The sequence below is a fragment of the Triturus cristatus genome, chromosome 5_2, assembly GCF_964204655.1.
Source record: "Triturus cristatus chromosome 5_2, aTriCri1.1, whole genome shotgun sequence".
Lineage (NCBI taxonomy): Eukaryota > Metazoa > Chordata > Amphibia > Caudata > Salamandridae > Triturus > Triturus cristatus.
The window spans coordinates 909213348-909237656 of NC_140588.1; the positions used below are offsets into that span (position 1 = coordinate 909213348).

General features: G+C 44.8%; 1 protein-coding gene across 1 annotated transcript in view; it reads right to left on the reverse strand.

Annotated features, from left to right (window-relative positions):
* Positions 1-7965: 7965 nt before the first annotated feature.
* CUL4B (cullin 4B) overlaps positions 7966-24309 on the reverse strand; it is a 761875-nt gene continuing 745531 nt past the window's right edge. Inside the window, exon 21 of the mRNA XM_085608106.1 lies at positions 7966-10334. Coding sequence (XP_085464232.1) covers positions 10239-10334 — 96 coding nt within the window. The 3' untranslated portion in view covers positions 7966-10238. The remainder of the gene's footprint in view (positions 10335-24309) is intronic.

The following is a 24309-nucleotide window of genomic DNA, read 5'->3' on the forward strand; positions in this document are numbered from 1 at the left end:
TGAAGATGAATCACTGGATGTGTTTTTCATAACTGAATCCTTGTTGACTGATGCCACGGTGGCTGAACCTGGCCTCGCTCTTCCTCCAGGGTTCAGTATCCTGACACTTAATAGAGAAACTAGAGGCGGGGGCATAGCTGTTATTTTTAAAACCTGTTACCGCTGCTCACTTGTCAAGGAGAATATAGCAGGGCGCGAATGCGCTTGTTTTGCGATTTCTTTCAATGCTCACTCCTCCTCCTCTGGTCTACTAGTTTATCGCCCCCTCGGACCTACCTTGGATTTCAAGTCAGCCATCATTGAGGCTGTGGGTTCCCTGGCACTAACAGCTACGAATTTCAACCTTGTGGGTGATCTTAATCTGCACTTTGACTGCCCTATTGACCCCGAAGTCAGCAGCTTGCTTGCTGACTTGGATGCCTGTCAGTTGAGACAGTTGGTAGTGGGCCCCACCCACTCTGCAGGGCATTTACTTGACCCGGTCTTCTCCAACATCCCTTCTCTCTTGGTCAAGACACCTAGCCCAGTGTGTTGGTCCGACCACTTTTTAGTTACTATCTTCTTTCCGCTCTCTGAGTCTATTCCTAGATCCTACCCCAAAGCCACTCTTAGACATTGCTGGAACAAACTTAAATTAGAGGATTTGCTCTCCACTCTGGCCTCCTCTTCCCCCACCTTAGACACAGATCCTGAGCAAGTGTATAAATCATTCTGTGACTGGATATTACAGGCCTTGGACAATTTGATCCCTGCCAAATGGTCTAAGGGTCGCTGCTCAAACTCCAACACCTGGTATAATGAACCTTAGGCAGCCCTGCGCAGCATTTGTAAGAAGCTAGAACGGGTCTGGAGAAGGGCATTTGACCTTCGTGCCAAAAAGACGTACCAGGATGCGATTAAATGCTACCACAAGGCCATACATCGGGCCCGATCAGCTTATTTCACTAATGAGATTAAGACAAGTAAAAATCCGGTAAAAAGCATTTTCAAAATCCTCAACGATTGTAAAACTAGGAAGGACCCCTCCACTCCGTGGATCACGTCTGAGCAGCATGCAATGATCTGGCCACTTTCTTCGTCCAGAAAGTTGAAGCCATTTATAAATCCTTCTCTACCTGCCCTCTGGACCCCATAGTTCCATCAGATACTCAGATCACCAATACCCTGGAAGCAATTCCCCCTATCTCCCAGGATGAGTTCCTCACTCTGAGCAAAAAAATCAAATCAGGCTCCCCTATAGGTCCCATGAGGCCGACCCAATTCAGGGATACACCACCTGCTCTTATGACGCCTCTGTGTAAGATTATCAATGCCTCCTTTTCCACATCGGTGGTACCCCTATCATGGAAACAAGCTAGGGTGGTCCCCTTACTGAAAAAAACAACACTTGATCCCACTAAACCAGAACATTTTCGACCCATATCCCTCCTGCCCTGAGTCGCTAAAATTGCGGAGGCCCACACCAATACTATTCTTTCAGGCTATCTGAACAACACAGGCGCCCTGGATCGCTCCCTGAATGGCTTCCGCCCGGGTCATAGTACAGAGACAGCACTTCTAGCAGTGAGTGAACATCTACGTACCATCCTGGATGAGGGACAAACTGCGGCGCTCATATTGCTCGATCTTAGCGCCGCGTTTGACACAGTATCCCAGCAGATCCTCCTGCGTCGGCTTGAAGAGGCGGGGGGGGTGGTGGGTCTGGCCTTGGAGTGGTTCCGTTCCTTTCTTTCTGACAGATCATTCCAGGTGCCAGCCCCCGCCTTCCTCTCACACGCCCATGCCATCGAACAGGGGGTTCCCCAGGGGTCGGCTTTAAGCCCCGTGCTGTTCAATCTTTACGTCCAACCTCTGGCGGCGGTGGCAAGGGATCACAGCTTGGCCATGGTCTCATATGCCGATGATACGCAGCTAGTCGTGGCCCTCTCCGATGATCATTCTCAGGGCGCCGTGCGTTTTCGGAGTGGCCTAGCAGCAGTCGCGCACTGCATGACCGCTAACTGCCTCCAACTTAATGCCAGCAAATCAGAAGTGCTGCAGGTGGGGAGGGACAAGGGGCTCTGGAGTAAACACTGGTAGCCCGAGTCCTTGGGCCTTGCACCTACTCCTAAATCGGCAGTAAAAAACCTAGGGATCTGGTTTGACTCCACCCTTGGGTTTCAGGAACATACCAGGAAGACCGCTGGTACGTGCTTTGGACTCCTTTGGGGCTGGAGGCCCATGCTGGGCTTCTTTGATCCTCCAACCAGACAGTTGATAGTCCAGGCAACTATCCTATCTAGATTAGATGATGCTAATTTTCTCATGCTAGACGCCAACAAGGCCGAAGTCACTCGCCTCCTGCGAGTACAGAACACTGCCGCCCGAGTATTATTGAGGCTCCCCAGAACTAGCTCAGCATCAGGAGCCTTGCGACGCCTACACTGGCTACCCATTCCTCAAAGGATCCAATTCAAAGCATTATACCTGACCTTTAAAACCGTCCTCCCCCGAGATTCTATCTAATCTGCTAGTCCCATACGTACCTACACGCCAGCTACGCTCTGCTGAGCAATTCCTAGCAACCATTCCCCGTGTGAAGCGCCTCAGAGCGGGGGGGGGGGGGGGGGGCGGTCATTCCGGTTTCTTGCCGCTAAACTTTGGAACTCCCTCCCTGTTCAGATCCGGCGGCTAGACTGCCTGCTGTCATTCCGTAAGGCTATTAAAACCTACCTTTTCCCTACGGTCTAGCCCTAGCTTCATACTGACAATGCGGCAAGCGCCGGTACGCCTCTTCACTGAGGTAGCTGTGCGCTATATAAAAATATCTAACATAACTAGGAAGGCTTTGAGGCAGAAGCTGCGGGGGCGGATGTGGACTGACCGGCTCTGTCCCCCTGATCTTGGTGCCCAGCACTGACCCTGAAAAGTAATTACAACTGCGATTTTCCGATAAACAAACTTTCCTCCATAGGATAACATTGCCTGGTTTTTGCCAGAAGTTCTTCTAAGTGTCGTTTTTTGAAACCTAGAAATATTCCTTAAAAATCGCCTGTGTAACAAATACGATTTCTTTCTACTGTTTACAGGAGATGCACCAGGGCTGAATCCAGGATCCAGCACGAGTAAGAAAAACCTATGCAAAGTAATCGATATTGCATTTACTTAAAGATTCCCATTGAGCTCAATGTTATAATTGTGTTTAACTTGTGTTGCCTATTGCAACAACTGTAACCATTTCATTTAAAAATCTATTGCTTATTGAAATTATTCAACTAGAGCATATCCTTCTGAGAAAGTATTCTGATACCTACTTATGGTTCTAAAATAAAACAATTATATATTTTTATATACAAAACCATTGGCTTAGAGTTCAGTTCTTGAGTGTGTGAGAGCATTTGCTGACAGTGTGTACAACAAATGCTTTACACTGTCCTCTGATACTGCCTTACTGCCCGACCAAGCTACCACTTTAGAGAGTAAGGTTATATCTAATTTTAACCTCTGCCAAACCTCTGGGGACTGTTGGACTCTGTACTCGCTGTACCTTACCGTGGTGCAGTATATATAGAGCCACTTTCCTACAGAGGGGGAAGGCCTTGCAGGGTAAAGATCTGGGTCATTATCTGCCGGCTGATCAAAATCATAATCCCTCCAGGGGTCTACTGGTAATGGATTATGTTCCTCGTCTATATCATCTAAATCATCTTCCTGATAATCAAAAGGTTGTGAGGGTGGAGAGTCCTGCGGTATAGTATGCAGTGGCTCTAGTGTAGCAGAAGATGGTGGTGGTGTAGGGGAATGTGTTGGAAGAGGAGAATGATTAGTCCCAGTACTCTTCAGTGGAATTGTATATGGAATGTCCTCAGACTCTGGTTTATGCTTTTGAGGCACTTTAGTGACCAGAGGTCCTGTATCAGGATTAAAGTACAGTTCTTTTTGTCTAGGATCTATTTTGGGTGATAGAAAGTCAAAAATCTGATCCTGTGTTCTAGGAGGAACGTCTTTTGATTTCGGTACCGACTACTTCGATACCTGAATATTTCGCCTTTTCGGTGCAGAAGGTTTTGGCTCCGAAGACACTTTGGACTTGGGCGTGAAAGGTTTTGGCTCCGAATCGCGTTTCGACTTTGAGCTGGTTGTTTTTGGCTTTGAACCAGAAGGCCTGACTACTTGTTTTGGTGCGAGACCCGAAGGCGAGGCGATAGAAACATTGTCTCGGTGCTGACCGTGACACGAAGGTAGGGGTGGCATCGAGCCTTATAATTAGTAGGATTTGGATTTCGGGGCAAGGGGTGTTCTGTACTCACGCGACCTTAACCTTGGCCCAATGGTAAGTCCTCTTCCATCTCGGAGTCTGATTCCGGCACAGAGAGGGGTTGCTCCTCCATCTCCTCTTCGGCACCTTGTGCGTCAGATTTCTCCTGCTCAGAACCTTCGCTGAAGATGTCCGGAATGTATTGGACGTTCTGGCTCTGCATTTCACAATGGCGAGAACGACGATTGCGGAGAGTCTTTTTGGATCTAAATGATCTATACGCGTTGCAGTCCTGTTTGTTGTGTTCAGGAGACAAGCATAAGTTGCACACTTTGTGCGAGTCGGTGCGCGGACACTTCGCGTGGCACCGAGGACAGAACTTGAATGAAGTCCGTTCCATCAACTGCGATGTGGACTGACACAGTTAGGCCCGAAGGCCTTCCACAAGTTTCCCGATCGAAATTGAAGTTTTCTTCGACCGATACGTGGAGAAGTGGGATACATGCACGAAAACAATACCATTGAGGGTAGAGTGTATTGTGCACCGAGGGGGAACACGAAGAACAGCTTCGAACCAGAGCGCAGCAATTCACGTCCTAAACCAATGGCGGAAAAAAACAACCTGACAATGGAGTCGATGCTCATGCGCATTGTTTCTGAAAGGAGTCACCACCTTACCTCATGACTGGAAAAACAACTTGCAAACATTCGGACCCAACACAAGATTGCAGGAGTACGCAAAGCTCCTTGATCGGGGATCTGGGTTGAGATCAATTGGCACCTTGACGAGCTCCTGAATTCTCTTTGGGCGGAGTCTGGCAGATGGGGGTTCTGTCCATCTTTGACTTACGTTTCTTCTTCAACTTAGTGGATGACTGACTGTAAAGAAGAATTGCTACAGGAACAGTCTCAAGAGTGGGAATGGATCTGTGCTTGCCACTTGGAGTCGGTCTTGCGTGAGGTCTGTGACTTATTTTGGTATTCCCCAACAAAGCTTTGCTTCACAGTCCTAGATAGCATAGGGTGCATGAGAGCACATTCTGGTAGTTGTACCCAAGCCCAAGTACTGGTGGAAGACCATGTGCCATCTGCCAGCAACATGTTTGACAGCCAAGGCACAGTTTAAACCTTGTAGTCTTTGGTGTGAATTAGGTTTCCATGAACAGTGGAATAAGAATCTGAAAGGATTCATCAACTGCCGAAAAGTATGAAGGTGCAGAAAGTAAGCGACGAACATTGGGGTGCAGTGACAGTGTGAATATGTGACTCCGCTCCGTCACGTCCAGGGCAGGAACAAAGCTACGATACCTCTTCTGGATCCAATCTAACATCTGGGGAATATTCAGTGAGGAATCTGCGGTTTGAAATATCCAACAAAAGTCACCATACAGGGGTGGTGCTTATATGCAGCTTTGACTCGTCACTTCTGGGCCGATATATGGTCAGAAGGGAGATGGAAGATGCCACCCACCTACTAGCGCGTAGGAGCACTGCTACCAAAATTCTCTGCATCCAATTCTAGTGCATGGAGGATATTCTAAGGTGATGAATCTGCGGTTAGAAGTATCCATCAGAACTGACGTTTTGTGTGTATTATCTGCATAGATGTGTTATTTTCCCCACATGCTCCAAAGGGCTTAAAGAGGTCTTTCTTTGAAAAAAAACGACATTTGGATAGGTGTCCATGACCTGGTCAGAGAAACACTTTCAAGCAGGAGAACCAGCAAATGCGGTAGTAAAAACACCCAAAAACGTTCAGGGGAAAAAAAACGGTCCTGTATACAACATAACAGAGCTCAGTGCACACTTCCTGCACTGAAAATATGAGAGGTAATGACCTTATTGGCAGTAGTTCAAGTCTTTTCAAATGAGGCTGCATGGTCGTTTTTAAGTGAAATTATGTTCTATGCTGCTCAGCATGTACCAGAGGCGCAATGTGAGGTAAGATACAAGCATGTGACTATGAAATATCCAGCCCTAGAAACAACTGCAGTAGGACATGAAGGCCAGACTAAAAGGCTGAAAGAATTCCACTGAGGACATACTTATATGTGTAAGCCTCAGTGAATTGCCTTGTAAAGAGTTGTTTCAAAGCCCTGAAACATTGGCTGACACTGTCAACAAAAGTCCACAATTTAGCAGATCCTGCCTAAATGGTTACTCTAACCTGAACAGGAAAGGAAACTTATGTAAGAGGTTATGACTTGGAAATCAAGTGGATGGAAATTTCACAGCAAAGTACTACACTTGATATGTGGTTCTCCTTCAAACACAGCTTACTGAGCGAGACTTGCAAAAAATGATTTGCATTTTGGCAGAGTAAACACTGTGTTACATCCGGAGGTCAATGAAACAAGTATCAAATTGCAAATCGTTCAAGTTCCCTGTGATTCCAGTTTGTTGCGTGTGTGCTTTACAGTCATTAAGGTTATTTGATGTATGTCTGTTTCAGTTAATATTGACAAATATATAGTGAACTGGAGTGGTGGTGCTGTACGAAGGAAAGGTTTATTTTTTTTAATAATAAAATCTCCTTGTAATGGAGCAAAAGGTTCAGCAGCAATGAGCAGCGGCAGCCGTCATAAACAATAGGTGGTGGGGCGGGTGGGGTCCCGCGTGGGGGTGGGGGTTTGGAGGAGCTTAATACAATATAAAAAAAATATATAAGACTTACCTTTCACCGCCGCAGCCGGCCGCCTCCAGCGTCGCGTTTGCCGCCTCTTTTCTTCCTGAGTTCCAGCAGTACCTGGGACCCAGACTCCCATCCAATCCCCGTGCTGCAGAGTAGGGCGGAGATTGGTCTGAGCAGGCAGGGAAGCCGTCCTGCTCAGACCAGGAATTCTGTGGGGTTTCTCCAGCCCGGATGCTCAATGCAGCTGGGCTGGAGAAAACTCAAGTGCGCATGTGTGTTTTGGTCGGCCCGAGACGGCCAGCCAAAACACATATGCGCACTTAGAGAGATCGGAGTGCATGTAGCACTCCTCCTCCGTCCGCCCTCCCATGCCTAAGACCAGCCCCTCCCAACACCGCTGGCAGACCCGGTAAATGTAAAATAACACGATGCAAGAGCATAGTTTTATTTTACATTTTCTGGCTCTGAGCCTGGCAGTGGGGCGACGCTCCTCTGCCATTGCAGAGATGCTGCCACTGGCCAAATGTAGAATTAGAAAAATGACTACAAAACTCTTCAATAGGGTTCAGTGCATCATAGAAAGGTACTTTCTGATTTTTGAGTAGCAAACATCCTCCCACAAAAGTACTAAATTTAGAGATATCAGAGATAAGATTATCAACAGTTAGTGGATGCGATGGAAGGTCACCATCAAAGACACATTTAACCAGACTCAACACTGTGTATATGCTTCAATCAAAATATTCCAACCCAATCAGCTAGTCTGGTCTTTTCTTTGCCATTTCTACATCAAAACTCTTAGTTGGAATGTAAGTGAAACAAACCATCTTCCTACTTGTGCCTGCTGGACAGCTATAACACTCTAGAGATAATGTCTCACCTTTACTTAATTACTACATGTGTAAAGAAGTAATTGTTCTTTTACCTCTGTGCAACTCTTGAAGAACCCTATGGTATAGGATACCCAAAGCTAACAATAGGTTCAGAGAGAAATTACATTGTTCATTCCAGGAGATGTGTAGAACTAGATTTTGAGTTAACTATAATGATTATTCAAGTGTACCCACAATACAACACACGTTTTACAACAACAATGTAACACAAAACTGTTTTAATATTTATTAAATGACACAAAATACCTAGATAACAGACTCTCTCACTCTTTGAAGGGACACATATTTACATTATTTACCATCTTAGAAAGATTCTGTACCCATTTCATATTTACTATGAAACATTAAAAAGGTTTGTTGCAGCGGATGCAAATGCTGTCACATGCCCTTTTTGCCGGTCTGCATATCGAATAAGTTTTGATATAGAGAACAAGCACATTTTCTCATATTCAATTACCTGAAGTGTAAAGCTTCTCTAAAGTAACAGGATTAGTTCCAGACACAGGCCCAAAGAATGTTTACAAAAGTATATTACATTTTTGAATGCTGCTGTACTCTGAAAAAAAGTTAGTGTATATTTTCAAAGAAAATACCCTAGAACTAAGTGGAATGATTTAACCATCATTTCACACAATTTTGTATATACAAATAAAAAAGCAATGTTAACGCTCGCCTTTGGGACATTGACTGAACTTTCATCAAATGAATGTTATGTCATAAAAATGCTGTTATTAACTGATTAGATGCAAGATTAAAATCCGAACCTAACCTATTTAACTTATTTTTTACAGTATTAACTTTGGCACTTCTGTTAACTAAGGAGTGGAACTATTTGCAGTCAAAGGAACAAGTGCTTTGAACTTTTTAGTAGAACGCTTAACCACTGATGTGAAGTTAAAAACTAAAATTACATTTATACATCCAGTACACTGCAATTTGATGTACTGCATGGAAAAGTCAACAAGAGCACAATATATTAAAAAACAAAAAAAGTCCCTATTAAAAAGAATTTTTCCACAAGGCACATTCAAGAGGAAAAATCCCAGAGGAACAAAACCAAGAGAGCAAAATAATTGTAAGGGGCTGTTCATTGTTGGGACCATACATATTAATTTATCCACAACTTTTGAAAATGTTTAGCATTTCAAACAATGTGCTATGCGGGCAGTTTAAGATAAATTTGAAAGAAAAAACATCTGAAACAAATGAAGTCTAGTGCAGATTAGACATTTGCAAGAGACCTGGACTGTAAACTGGCTAAGTGAATGTTTTTCTGGACCATAGTTTTCACAAATGCTTTAACATTGTGAATCAAAAACAAAAGGCAACAATGGCAACTCAATATATTTTAGCATTTGTTCATGAAAGGAAACATATTGTGGACTACTGAGACCAGAACATTGAGCGTCTGGACCAAATGGACAAGACACGTTTTCAGGCAGTTACCCCAAACCATAACAAGCAATACAGTCTCATTTTCAGTTATTCAGCATTGTGCTTTCTGAGAAACAAATCTTTCAGTTGAGGTCACTTTAGAAGAGATGTTGGCATCTCGATTGTGGTACCCAGGCAGAGAACAGAAGAGAGGTAGAGCAACTTAGCTGCAACGCTGACACATGTAAGGTCTAACAGCCCAACTACCAAACTCAGATTGACAACTTTAAATACATTCATGCCCTAAATAAGCTTCAGCATTCCAACGGAAATAATTTTAAAATGTAAAATATAATGGTTTTATAGAGGGTTGAGAAGTGGTTTGATCACACACTACTTTTTTATAACCCTTATTTGCTACTTTGCTTGTTGGGGGTTTCGAGGAATGCTAGACAAGCCAACATGTCATCCGCAGATTTAGTTTTACAAACATTGTAAATAATTTAAAAATAAACATCAGTAGAAGCCAAAAACAGTCCATTTGTACTCAAACACTACAGTAGATGCATCGAAGATTCATGAATTCACACTACGAAGAACCTTCACTAGAAACACATTTATCCTCGTACATTTTACTTGTTTAGCACCTCAGAAGGTATGTTCTGGGCTAATAATGTTATCAGCACAATCCAGACTCTTTGTATCTGCCCAAAATGTTGGCATGCAAACGTCATCATGGCTGAAAGGCTACTCTAAGAGCCTATGGTCATAACTGTCCATGTGAAAAATACTTGTTATATTTCTAGAATATTGTTCTTCAGTCCCAGAGACAAGTGAAGCCACAAAGTAAAGGTACTTCCGAAGATTTTTCTGCATATCAAAACAACATGCAGTGAGTTCAACAGCATTCTTTGTAAATGTAAATAGTACTTTTAAATGGGCATTGGTTTGACTAAAAAAGTCAACAATACTCTTTTGCCATTGCACAGCTTTCATTCAGTCATCGGTGGTATAAAAACTCAGTTAATGGGACCAATAGGCGAGTTCAACCACTGGTATTTCAGGAGGACACCAAGTGCTCAGAAAAACAAAGGCCAATACTCTAAGCAACATAGTTGTACTGGTTCGGATTCTCTTTGTCTCTTTCCATGTAATCTCTGTCGATTAGGGATTCTATTCGCTTCTTAAGATCGGCAGGCTGAAAAATAATAAGTTTCAATATTCAGTTTTGCAGTTTAAAATATTTAAAGGCTGCTTTTTTTAAGACCATACAATTTTAAAACTAAACATAATTCACTATACTTGAATATCTAAACGCAATACATACCTAATACAATAACTACTTGTAATCCTTTGAATCTGTAGACATTGTGACTGTATGTGTTGGATGTGCACATCATTATTGAAACTTTATAATTTTTTCGGAGACACGTATATCTAACAAAAGATTCTCCCGCCCTCCCCTTCACTCAATATCAAATCAACAAATCTCAAAAAGTTCAGAAAGAAGAAATTCTATTACAATTCTGTCTAAAAAACAAAAACAAACAGGGAGGGTGCAGATGAATATGTAACTTGCCTTTGGTAATGCCTTTTCTGGTACAGACTATCTAACCGCAGAATCCTCACCATGTGATTTTCCCTATGCACGAGACTGAATCTGGAAACTTTTGCTAGTAACTCCCCCATGTGTCTGTAATGGGTTTTATTTGGTTCAGTGTCAGATCTACCCCGCCCCTGATGTGACGTTAGGTCCCCTTTATATATATCATTAATCAGAATATTTCAATTTGCAGAAATTCAAATTTGAAATTTTAGTAGATGGCTGTAGGAGCCCATTCCACAGAACAGGGAGGAGGGTGGATCAGTATGGAATCTGAAGTTAGTCTCTACCAGAAAAGGCGTTACCAAAGGCTGTGGTACTGTAAATTTCGGAACCACGTATCTGACATGATTCTAACATGACGATTTCTTTATCAACAGACCGAGAATGTTTAGGATACTATGCACAAGCATTTGCGTCACATTCGAGTGACGAGATCGCCTGAAATCAGAGTTTCTGTCCTAATACCTCGAGCTCCATTTTAAGACGACAGCCATTTTGTGATTGCCCTCTCATATGCAACAGGACTACGGCCAAGCATGGGTCTGAAGGACACACACACCTTCGCTGACTCCTCGGTGACCTGGGTGAACTGACTCCGCTGCCTAAGGCCAAACCTGTTCGGTCAGTTCCCTTCCCGCGGCCAAATGAGATTAGTATCAGGGCCCAGCATATCACGAAACCTTTCATCACACACGAACCATGCCTAATCTTCTACACACCTGCCCCTGTTTCCCTCTTTATGACCCGTTTTACGAGGAGGAGGTGCCCGTTTTTATTGGGTGTCCGTCGATATCTGATGAAGGCGCTAAGCTTTGCCGGGTAATTGATTAAGGGCTGAACGAACTGAAATATGTACTTGCCATTATGACTCTGTCTTTTCCTTTGTAATGAATACATGTGAATGATCATACCGTAAAACGAGGAATGTTTGCCTAAAGCATAATATTTGGTATACAAGGAGAAGGCTGGTTTTCGTAAGTGAGCAGTCTCCTGAGAATATACACGTGTTGTACTTCTAGGATACCTGTTACTGGCTGCAGCCAATAAATACGATATTTGACTTCACCAAGAAGACTCTGTGTTTCTGTAGTCTGAAACAGGAAGAACTCGAAGTCTTCGAGTGTGTTCCCGGCACCGCTGGGTTCCGAAAAACCCAGTACTTCAGTTGGCGCCCAACGCGGGGCGATTTCAGCGGTACCGGTCCAAGCCAGAGGTTCGTGAGGAGCTTCGTGTGAAAATTCTGGAGGAAGGCCGCCACTTCATCGACCCCTGTATGTCGACGTGGTCCGAAAGTCTTTGCTGCGAGGTTCTCCGCGTCCCAACGGCTACAAAGGACTGCTGCCCTGACTATCGCCCTGTTTTGGACCCTTGATGAATTGGTAGAGCGAAACGATAAACGAGTCTTCTGGTGACGTCATCGATACCTCAGTTAAGTATAAGTGGAGCGTCTCCCAGTCCTTAGTTTGATTACTTGGTTTGATATCCCCTTGGGATCTTTTGATTTGGAACTTGCAAGCGCCAAAACCAAGGGACTCGTGTATTCACGAGACTATCGTATTCGATAATCCTTTGAAGTTTGAAACTAGACTAGAGAGCGAAGATGCCTGGTTCTAGTATACTTGGAAATTTGTTTTGTCTTGGTTATAATAGGGATTCCCGATTGGAGGACTCGTGTCCGGTTCCTCTGATTGGAACTCCAACTTATGAATTATATGTAAAACATGGCATAGGCCCACTCACATATAATGAAGTATGGATCCGTTACACCAGAAAAGATGGTGACTTAAAGTGGCCCCAATACGGTAGTTTCGACACAGAGATTCTGGATAATCTAGAGGTTAAACTCTTTAAGAAGAAAGCCCGGCCGGCAATGTTTTACTCTTTCCGCCTATGGCATAAGGAAGCCAAACAGAAGGAAATTAAATTGGCAAAAAGAAATAAAAAAGAAAAGGGTATCTCGATAATGCAAGCTGCTTTGCAGTTTCAAGATAATGAACAGATGAGTGAGCAGTTGCACAGACAATGTAAACTAGTGATAGATAAATGTTATCCAGTTTTGCCGCTTCTTCAGCAAGATTCGTCAAAAGAAATAGAGAAAGATACTTTGATGTCACACTTGTTAGGTTCACCACCCCCTTATGCGCAGAGTGCTACAGCGCCTCCGCAACACCAAGTTGTGCAACATCCAGTTATTTTACATCAAGCTCCTCTACCACCAGTTCCTCCTCAGTTGGCCCCTGCTCCTATGGTGCAGCCCCCTCAGGGGCCGCAGACTTTGCTGCCTGTCCCCCCTTTACCTTTTACGACTTTGCCTACTACATCGACTGCCTCTCTTGGCGCTCTTCCTGATACTGTCTCTACGTCTACACCTACTGTGCTTCCCTCTGTTTATTCCCCTGTTCTTTTGCCAGCTTCTCCTTCTGTCCGACAGAGAGTGACGGATACAGTTGCTAGTTTTATATTACCTTTCTTCGGGTCGTCTGGTGTGACCCCTGATCCAAAGCGTAAGCAGACGCGTAGTAAACTGCCTAATTCTCATGAGAAAGAGATGTTTGACCGTATGGCGCGCAAATGGATTGTTCACCCATCAAGGTATAATTTGGAGTCTGTTATGGAGGTCTTTTGTCAATGGGAAGCACCGAAACAGAGATACGTTTTTGAACAGATGTGTGTTTTCCTTTGTGAGGAATTGGAGGATAATGATTTGGAAGCAAATCCGCAGGATTTGTGCCGTGTACGGTTTGAGTTTGAAAAGGGTACGATTGTGGATCCCGAAGTCGAAAAAGCAGTTGCGACATTGTTATCTTTTAGGATTGAGGATCCTTCCCAGTCACTGTTTAAACATGACTCCTCTGGTAAAAAGGTGCGGCAGTACCCTATGAGGGAAGTCCCTCCGGTATGGAAGGACGCTGTTGCGGCTGATGCCGCTCAAGGTATTGCTGCTGCTCCAGCTCATTTTCAGCGTGTTTGGGTACACGTCCCTTGGAAACGATCTGAAGTGTTAGCCCTTAAACAAACTTTACCCGACCCCCGTAAGAACCCTGCAGGATATTATAAGGAGTTATTGCAGACTGCGGAATCATGCGTTATGAATTTGGCTGACATAGACATGTTATTTGGGAATGTGGTTCCGCAGCCTTTGTGGGGATTGATTCGCAATACAGATCATGTGCAAGAGTTAGGCGCCACATGGGCTAATATTAGAGCTGCTAACGATGGGCAAGTTGGTGGTGCCAAGCCTGATCCCGTAATAGCAGAACTCCCTGCTAGGATCATCACTTACATGAAAACTTTAATGCCTGCGATGCGTGTTAATTGGGATAAGTTATCTGCGTGTAAGCAGAAGAAAGATGAAACAGTGTCTGATTTCTTCACTAGGTTTGAGGAAACGTTTATCGACCACAGTGGTCAAGATATGAGTACAGAAGGTGGTCAACGGTTGTTCGTTGACAAATTTGTGCATAATTTGCTTCCCGACTTGTGTAAGAAATTGAAAGATTCAGAAAGCTCTTGGGCTGTTTCCTCTTCAGCACAAATATTGGCTACTGCACAGTATTACGAAAACAGGGATAAAGATGAGAAAGATAGAGCAGACAAGAAAAATAAGGAATTAAAAACGAAAGTTCTTTTACAACAGGCTTACCCGCCACGTGGTGGTCAGAGTAATTATCAGCAACCTCAACAGTTTCAGAAAAACATGCAAAGGTATGAGTTTACTCGACCGCGTGCCCCTGTAGGTCCCAATCAGTGTTCATATTGTAAAGAAGAGGGTCATTCCAAGTATAGTTGTCCTTTTTTGTTGCAGCGTGCTAATGGCGCATTTAGCGCAAGAGGTCGAGGTGTTCAACAAGCTCCCAGAGGTAGAGGACGCGGAAGTCTTACCCAGAACGCGCGTCCCCTTCCACCTCAAAATACACTGAATAGTTTTGACCAACAAACTAATGCGCCTGGTAGGACGGCTCAGTACTATAATGATGATTATTATGTGGAAGATGAGAATATGGAAGGTAATGATTGCTAGGACAGCCATAGACAAAGAGAGGGAGTTGTTTCAGTTCCAGTAGATCAAAGTGGACCGTATGTTAAGGTGACTACATCAGGTGTGTCAGAGCCTTTTCTGTTGGATACTGGTGCTGCAAAGAGTTCTATTATGCACTCAAAACTCCCTGGCGCGCCTTTGTCTGGCAAGATGAATGTTTCGGTAGGTTTTTCTGGCGCCCCGGTTAGGAATCCGATTTCTTGCCCTATGTCCCTTTCTGTTGGACCTTGTGAATTGGAAGCACCCCTAATTTTGACAACAGGTTGTGGTGAAAACTTGTTGGGATTGGATTTGTTGAAAAGATTGTATGCAACATTATATTGTTCTCCTTCGGGAGTACAACTTACACTGGGTAGGAAAGTGGTTTCTCCAATGTATTTGTCAAAGGATAAACTTCCGACAGAATTGTCGTTTCTTCCCGACGCCATTTGGGCTACTGGTCCTAATGATGTGGGCCTTTTGGAAAAACCGCCACATGTTGTAACATTGAAAGCCAATGTTAAATTGCCACGCATTCCCCAATATAAGATCTCTAGTGAAGGTGAAAAAGCGTTGCTAGCGATCATTTATGATTTGATTGGAAAAGATGTGATTGAAGAGACCAGAGGCAACGTTTGCAATAGTCCTGTTCTGCCTGTTTTGAAACGTACTGACCCTTCTCAGCCACCTGTTTACAGGTTCGTGATTGATCTTAGAGAGGTCAATAAAATAGTTGTGCCACAGTTTCCAGTCGTTCCTGATATTACTGCCTTATTGACTATGATTTCAGCCTCCGCCGCCTGGTTCTCGGTGATAGACTTAAAGAATGCTTTCTTCAGCATCCCGATTGCCGAGGAGAGCAGAGATATTTTTGGTCTCAGCCTAGGAGGTCGAAGCTTTCGCTTCAAACGCGTTCCTCAGGGCTACTGTGAAAGTCCATCAATATACAGCCAAGCTTTAAAAACTCAGCTCGATGCGATTGTTTTACCTGATGGTGCTACCCTTATTCAGTACGTTGCCGATTTAGTAATCGCCTCAGATACTGAAGACATTTGTAAAGAAGCAACATTGTCGTTGTTGCGTCATTTGTCTAATATACATCACAAAGTGTCGCCTTCAAAACTGCAATATTGTCAACAAGAAGTGACCTACTTAGGTCATCTCTTATCGAAGGAGGGAAGGAAACTGACCCCAGAAAGAATTCAGGCAATAGCAAAATTGAGTGTGCCTAGGACACAGAGAGAAGTACGTGCTTTCTTGGGCATTACATCCTACTGTAGACAATGGATACCTGGGTTTTCTCTGCTGGCCAAACCTTTGATAGCATTAACATGTAAAGATACACCGAATCCCGTCCCATGGTCTGAAGATTGTCAGAAAAGTTTTTTCGAATTGCGTGAAGCATTATGTTCGGCTCCTGTGCTGGGTACTCCTGACTACAGCAAGCCTTTTACACTGTATGTGCACGAGAGGGAAGGTTGTGCATTGTCGGTGTTGACACAGCAGCGTCCATGCGCGTATTTTTCATCAATTTTGGATCCGGTAGCTAAACCATTGCCGAGTTGCTTGAGAGCCACAGTGGCAGCAGCTGTTTCTATTCGACAGTCTGCTGGGTTAGTAATGAACAACACGTTGTTTGTGATGGTTCCACATGCAGTGGACACGTTGTTAAACAGAACCAAGACACAGCACTTAACTAGTGCTCGATTGTCAGGTTACGAGTTGACACTGCTAGCGAGTCCTGTTCACATACAAAAGTGCAATACGTTGAATACAGCCACGTTATTGCCGATTTCAGTGGAGACAGATGATGTTGAGCAGCATGATTGTCTTTTTAGAACAGAAGAAGAAACAAAAGGGAGAGTGGATCTCAAGGATACTCCCCTTGTAGAGTGTGATGGTACCTTATGGGTGGATGGTTCATGTTTCAAGCTTTCGAATGGTGATACGACTGCAGCATATGCTGTCACGACTTTGCATACGATTGTTGAAACTGCACGTATACCACATAATTCAGCTCAAGCAGCAGAGTTCATTGCACTTACAAGAGCGTGTGTGCTATCAAAAGGAATGAAAGTGACCATATATACCGACAGTCAGTATGCTTTCGGTGTGGCCCATAGTTTTGGGCGATTATGGAAGGAACGTGGGTTCCTGACTTCACATGGAGTTAAAATACAAAATGGTCAGTTGGTGAATGAACTCCTTGAGTCACTGACATTGCCGCTACAAGTTGCTATTGTGAAATGCAGTGCACACAAGAAGGTTACTGATGATGTTGGTCGTGGTAATGCATTTGCGGATGAAATCGCAAAAGAAACAGCAAAGAATGTGAAGAATCGGATGTATGTTGCAGGCCCTGCAAGATGGGTTGGTGATGTTGGAATGTGTGAAGACACGATAGAGAGTGTGAAGTCTCTTCAAGCTGAAGCTTCAGAGAAAGAATTAAGTATGTGGAGAGAAAGTACGGGTAAACTGGATGAAAATGGTTGTTGGATTGACTTGTCAGAACATCGGCGATGGTTGTTACCCGATGCGTACGTGCTCGCAGTGGTGACAATGGCTCATGGAATGGCCCATATCAGTGTGAAAGGGATTTGTAAGTTGTTGGCTCCAGTATGGCAAAATACTGGAATTCCTAAATGTGCAGAGAATGTGGTCAAAAACTGCATGGTGTGTCTGAAATACAATCCTGGTAGGGGAACCCCAACTCCAGCTGGTCATTTTGCGCCTCCAACGTATCCGTTTGAGGTTTTGCAGCTAGATTTCATCCACATGGAAAGATGCAACAATTTGAAATATGTACTCGTCGTTGTTTGTGCCTTTTCAAGGTGGATAGAAGCATACCCTTTAAAAGACAACACTGCTCTGTCCACAGCTAAAGCCCTTGTCAAAGAATTTTTCCCTAGATTTGGAATGCCGAGAATGGTCTGGAGTGACAATGGGAGTGAATTTGTGGGTCGAGTGATGAAAACAGTATGTGATGGACTGGGTATCCGGCAAACATTTCACGCTGCAAATCATCCCCAATCAGCTGTATTAGTAGAGTGCTATAATGGCACATTAAAATTGAGGTTGGCCAAGATTCAAGCAAGCTCTGGTCTTAAATGGCCTGACGCTCTGCCTTTAGCACTCCTGTCAACAAGAATGACTGCGCATTCACGAGTGGGACTTAGTCCCTATGAAATCGTGTTTGGCCGCCCGGCCAATGTATGGGGAGTGCTAAGGCCTACAAAATTCAGCGAGATCGAACATCCAGTACTGCTTGATTATTTGTATGAATTGACGGCTAAATTGCGTGTTTTACACCAACAGGTGCATGATACTCTGCCTCAGGTCTCTGAAACTCCAGGACATCCTATCAATCCTGGATCACGGGTGCTGGTCAAAAACTGTCAACGGACAAAGAATGATGAGCCCCGTTGGACCAGCCCCCATCTCGTCCGTCTCTCAACGAGATCAGCTGTTCGAGTGAAAGGGAAAAAGAACTGGATCCACGGCGTCTATTGCAAGAGGGTCCCTTTGCCTCTGCCATATGACCGGTGGGTCCAGGAGGGGATCGCTGATTCTGAGACTGAAACCGTGCCTCGTTTTCTGCCGTTTAGCGATGCACGTGTGAAAGGAACAAGCTCTGAGCAGGAAAGCGATGACATTTTGCGAGAGGCTGTGCCACCGTCAATTCGATTGGACACTACAGAGCCTGAACTCTTGTTCCAAGACCAGACAGTACCTGGGAGAAATCGCTACAATTTGAGGCCAAGGACTACGGACAAATACAATTCTTTTCCTTTCCCTTGCTATTTTTAATAATTTTGGGAAGTGCAGCTCTCTCTTTCATCTGAGAAACTTGCTTATTTTTGCTTTTTCGAACCGCCATCCGGGTTCAGCTGCAGGGTCGCGGTTGCCCAAGTCTTTGGAGTGCAACTGAAGACGTTAGGTCAGCAGTTCTGGTCGGTCCAAGGAGTTGCCCTGGACTGACAGAAGCATTTCCTTAGCATAGAACACCCTACCACCGCGAGCAGCACTCAGAGAGGATGGAGTTTTTCGAGAATGAGAGACCTGCTAAACCAATGGACTGCAAAGACAGAACATGTATAATGATGACAAGAAAACGATTTTTGATGTTATGTATTTCCATGTTACTGAGTGTGATGACGATCTTCATAGGATATGTCTTATTCTCTTTCCAAGTAACATTCGCACCAACTGCACAGCCCATACCTCCTCCTACTGTTTCCTCGCATTCCCTTCATCCCCTGCCTGAACACGAGTCCGCTAGAAGATTGGAATTTGTCAATAATTCGTTCATTCAGCTCCTACGCCAACACCAACTATTAGTAAACACAACTAACTGTTGGGTGTGTGGCCTTATGCCCCATACTACTGATAAAGGTATCCCGTACCTACTCCTACCTTTCAGCCATAATGGTTCTGTGTGGGCATATAGAACAATGTTCATGTATGCTCATGAAGCCAACCCCCTACGTTCGGTGAAAGATAATCCCAAGAATAGTGCTCTAGTTAAGGGGATTGTGGATATGATTAGGGAAGAGATTTCCTATGAAACCATCCCAAGAGATGAGACACTAGCATATATTGGCTGGAATATGACAGGATATGAAGTTACTCTGAGTGAGAACCAGCGAGCAAAGAAATCCTCACCGATCTGGATTGTACCCCATCAGGGTCACCTATGTTTGCAAGGTTATGGCAAGAATCCCAGAGCTCAGTTAGGGAAAAGTATCTGCGCTGAAACTTACGTTTTTGCATCTCAGACTTCCCCTTCGTTCTTAGCAGCCAAGGGTACCTATTTCATCTGCTATGATAGAACCTATACATGGTTGCCCCTGGACTTTTCGGGCACATGTTTTGTTTCGTTCCTGCTGCCTCCCACCTACACGACCGCGGCAGATTACCATAAGACAAGGATGGTTAGAGGCGTCATCAGTCAAGATGACACTGCAGGACAAGAATTTGGAGATTTCGTAAAGGGTTCTCTGCGGTTTTGGGGTCCAATGGTTAACAGCAGGAACATAAGGCAATTGACAAGAGTGGTTGAATCCACGGTAGTTGAAACAGCCGGTGCCCTTGGTAATTTGACTGCTGAGCTCCAGTCGGATCGTCTTATGACTCTTCAGAACAGGGTCGCGTTAGACGTCATACTTGCAGACCGGGGTGGGGTATGTAGAGTGATCCAATCTAGCTGCTGTGTTTTTATTCCAGATAACGCTCCAACAGTTTTCCAGGCCATTTCCAAACTGCATAGAATCTCCGAATCTATTCACGTAGATAATGGGGAATGGTCATTGGCGGGGTGGTTCTGGGAACTGATATCCACTTGGTGTTGGAAGATCCTGATAGTCATTGGAATGATCTTAGCCATTCTTTTCCTGCTCTGTCTATGTGTACAGTGTGCTCCTGTAATTTGTGGCATCTGCGCTACATCATGTATAAGGAAACCTGTAACACGAGACGAGCTAAGCAATAGGATGATGCTATAGCAACATCTCTGCGACTTTATGGACATAGACCTGGATTCAAACTAGCGGGAGTATAGGTTATTGCCTATGGAAGGGCAAAAGGAGGGTCTGTGGTACTGTAAATTTCGGAACCACGTATCTGACATGATTCTAACAGGACGATTTCTTTATCAACAGACCGAGAATGTTTAGGATACTATGCACAAGCATTTGTGTCACATTCGAGTGACGAGATCGCCTGAAATCAGAGTTTCTGTCCTAATACCTCGAGCTCTATTTTAGGACGACAGCCATTTTGTGATTGCCCTCTCATAGGCAACAGGACTACGGCCAAGCATGGGTCTGAAGGACACACACACCTTCGCTGACTCCTCGGTGACCGGGGTGAACAGACTCCGCTGCCTAAAGCCAAACCTGTTCGGTCAGTTCCCTTCCCGCGGCCGAATGAGATTAGTATCCGGGCCCAGCATATCACGAAACCTTTCATCACACACGAACCATGCCTAATCTTCTACACACCTGCCCTTGTTTCCCTCTTTATGACCCGTTTTACGAGGAGGAGGTGCCTGTTTTTATTGGGTGTCCGTCGATATCTGATGAAGGCGCTAAGCTTTGCCGGGTAATTGATTAAGGGCTGAACTAACTGAAATATGTACTTGCCGTTATGACTGTCTTTTCCTTTGTAATGAATACATGTGAATGATCATACCGTAAAACGAGGAATGTTTGCCTAAAGCATAATATTTGGTATATAAGGAGAAGGCTGGTGAGCAGTCTCCTGAGAATATACACGTGTTGTACTTCTAGGATACCTGTTACTGGCTGCAGCCAATAAATACGATATTTGACTTCACCAAGAAGACTCTGTTTCTGTAGTCTGAAACAGGAAGAACTCGAAGTCTTCGGGTGTGTTCCCTGGCACCGCTGGGTTCTGAAAAACCCAGTACTTCAAGGCAAGTAACTTGCTCTTCTGATAGAGATTTCGAACCACATATAACTCACCTTGTGAATCAATACCAAAGCAGTACATCCTTAAGAGTTGGATCTGTGAAGTGCCCGTCCTGCCGGACCTTGTTATCTAAAGCAGTAGTGCTTTGTGAGCATCTGGTACGATGGCCATGTAGAGACCTGGCATATGTCTAGAATTATCAGAACACACACCAGTGGTAGCCTTCTTCCCTCTGGTCGAATGCATGCACAAGCCTTCTAGGGACTACTTTTGGCTAGCACATAACAGACTTTAATGGATAAATCAATCTGTCAGGAGATGGATGCACAAAACAATCCATCAGGAGATGGATCTATTTTGCACTGATTTGCCCTTTTTTGCTCCAGAGAAGCAGATGAAAAGTTGGCTATTCTGTTGGTAGTCCCTAGTCAGGTCAATGTAGAAGCTTAGGGCCCTCTATGGATCCACACAATGGAGCTGTTCTTTCTCCTTGGTGAGGTGAGTGTGTGGATAGAAAGTCAGCAATGTAATGGATAGTCCAATGCGAAATGACGTGACTGCATTTGAAAAGACTGCTGCATTCTTCCAGGAGCACCAGCTTGTCTGGGAAGAATGAGGTTTATGGCTGTTTTGTACAGGCTTCTCATCTTCGGGAAGAATTTATCTGTAAGAGACATAGATTAGTTATAGACTCCTTACCTTAGAATTACCCCCAGGCGTCAGTCTGGATCTGGAAAGTTTTTCGTCAGCAGTACCCCTGCGCGCCGAAAGGTGGCGTTGTTTAACTCCGCGTTAGTCGCTGGCATCGTGGTCGCCGGGATGACGTCACGGTAGCTACTTAGATACCGCCTTTACGCTCTGACGTCAGTTCTGTACACGACTTTCCTTGCCAGAAGCGCAGAGCCATGCAAGACACTGACCACTGGTACACAAAACTAGGGCCCTGCAAGGGAGTCCTTAACCCTAGAAATCAGTTCGCTGAACGGGGAGGACGGGTGGGGCGGTAAGGAATCTATAACTAATTTATGTCTCTTACAGATATATCGTTACCGAAGGTAGGTAACTTGTTCATCTGAAAGACAATTAGTTATAGATTCCTTACCTTAGAATAGATTCCTCAGCAATACCCACCCCGGAGGTGGGTCTGCAAACCAAGGTCACATCGGAAATTCCTGGAAAACAAAACGGCCAAAGAAGCAGTCTCTACGGACTTCGCTGTCCAGGCAGCAGTGTTTTGTGAACGTGGCAAGAGATGCCCACGTAGCTGACCGACAGATGTCATTGAGGGGAACTCCCCGTCCAAAAGCAGTGGTAGCTGCCATCGCACTGATGGAATGGGCCTGCAGTCCAGTGGAGGCTCCTTCTTTGCCAAAGAATAGTAAGCTTTAATGCACAAACCACAAAACAACAGACCTAGAGATGGTCCGTTTGTGCATGCCCTGACCTTTCTTGGCACCCACGTAACCATCAAAGAGCTGGTCGTCTACCCGGAATTGTTTGGTGCGATTCAAATGAGAGGAAAGCACACGTTTTGGATCTAGAGGGTGGAGCCTCTCTTCCTCCTTTAAAGGATGCGGAGGCGAAAAGAAGGTGGGCAGAGTGATGGTTTGACCAATGTGGAAATAAGTAACCACCTTGGGAAGAAAGGAAGGTTTGGTTCTGAGTACAACCTTATCCGGATGAACAGCAAGAAAAGGAGGCATGGAAGAAAGTGCTTGGAGCTCCCTCACCCTGCGAGGAGAGGTGATGGCAAGCCAGCGGCTCCAAAGCAGGAGCCGGAGAGAGACTATACTCCGGTACCCGCGTCGTGTCGGCCGACAGACGGGGAGAAGGGGAACAGTGACGATGCTTCTTCGCCGCCTTCTTGTGCTTCGACTTGCCCGAGTAGTGTGAAGACTTCTATGACGAATGGTGATGGCTCCGAGACCGGTCCCGCGACCTCGCCCTCGACTGGGACCTCGAGCGGCGAAGAGCAGACTGCCGGGCCTCCAAAAGCTTTCGGGACTGCTCCCGCAAAGACTTCAGGATCAGGGTCTGGCAGTCGGAGCACAACTTCGGGTTGTGGTCACGCTCCAGGCACCAAAGGCACACGAGGAGCGGATCGGTCATCGACATTAACTTGTGACAGGAGTCACAAGGTTTGAAGCCGGGTTGACGGTTAGACATCCCTCGTGCATCAGGAGTCGAGAGACTCAAGATGTCGGCAAAAAAGTCGAAAAAGAGTTAGTCAAAAAGTGACTAAGTGCACTGCTCTCTGGACCTGTGCTGGCTCGCGTGGAAAAGGAAGAACGGACGTTAGCACGCAGGAGCGGCATCTAAGTAGACACCGCGATGTCATCCCGGCGACCCCAACGCTGGACGTGGACTCGGCAGACACCACCTACCGACGTGCAAAGGTAGTGCTATGAAAAAATTTCTCCAGATCTAGTCTGACACCTGGGGGTAATTCGAAGGTAAGGAATCTATAACTAATAGTCTCTTTCAGATCTCTCTGTTACACAAACCTCACAGGAAGTTTCATCAGAGAAGTTTTTTGTCCATCATATTCAAAATTAGTATTTAAAACAGTTCTAACATAAGACATCAAGGGAACTGTCAGGATAGTGTCACAAACATCTATCAATGTCTCAACCAGCCTGTACTTCATTATTTTCTAGTTATTTAAACTAATGATGCTAAAGGTCAAACTTCTTCTCTGCCTATCATTTGCAGTCCAATCAATTAAAAGTAACAAAAATAAACTATCAACCAATCAAGGGACAAGGTCCTCATTCTGCTTAACCTTTGGTCTGCACTTTTGTCCACAAAGCTTAGTGGTAGTTGGGGTCGGCCATAGGAGGAGCACAAAGGCACAGAGCTCATAGGAGAAAGTGAGAATCGAGGAGGTAAAGGCTTTCCTGGCGTCACACACTACGCTAAGTGCCACGAGCTTAATGAGCACAACAAATTCTTCACAAAGGGTGGGCTCAGATTTATTTTTCCTTTTTGCAGCAGAGTGTGATGAGGTCAGAATGAACATCACATTTGGAGTACTATAAGGAGAAGAAACTAAGAGCCTTACCATCACTTCCAGTAAAACAGCAGGACAATAAAATGTGAAACAGAAAAGCAAATAATTCG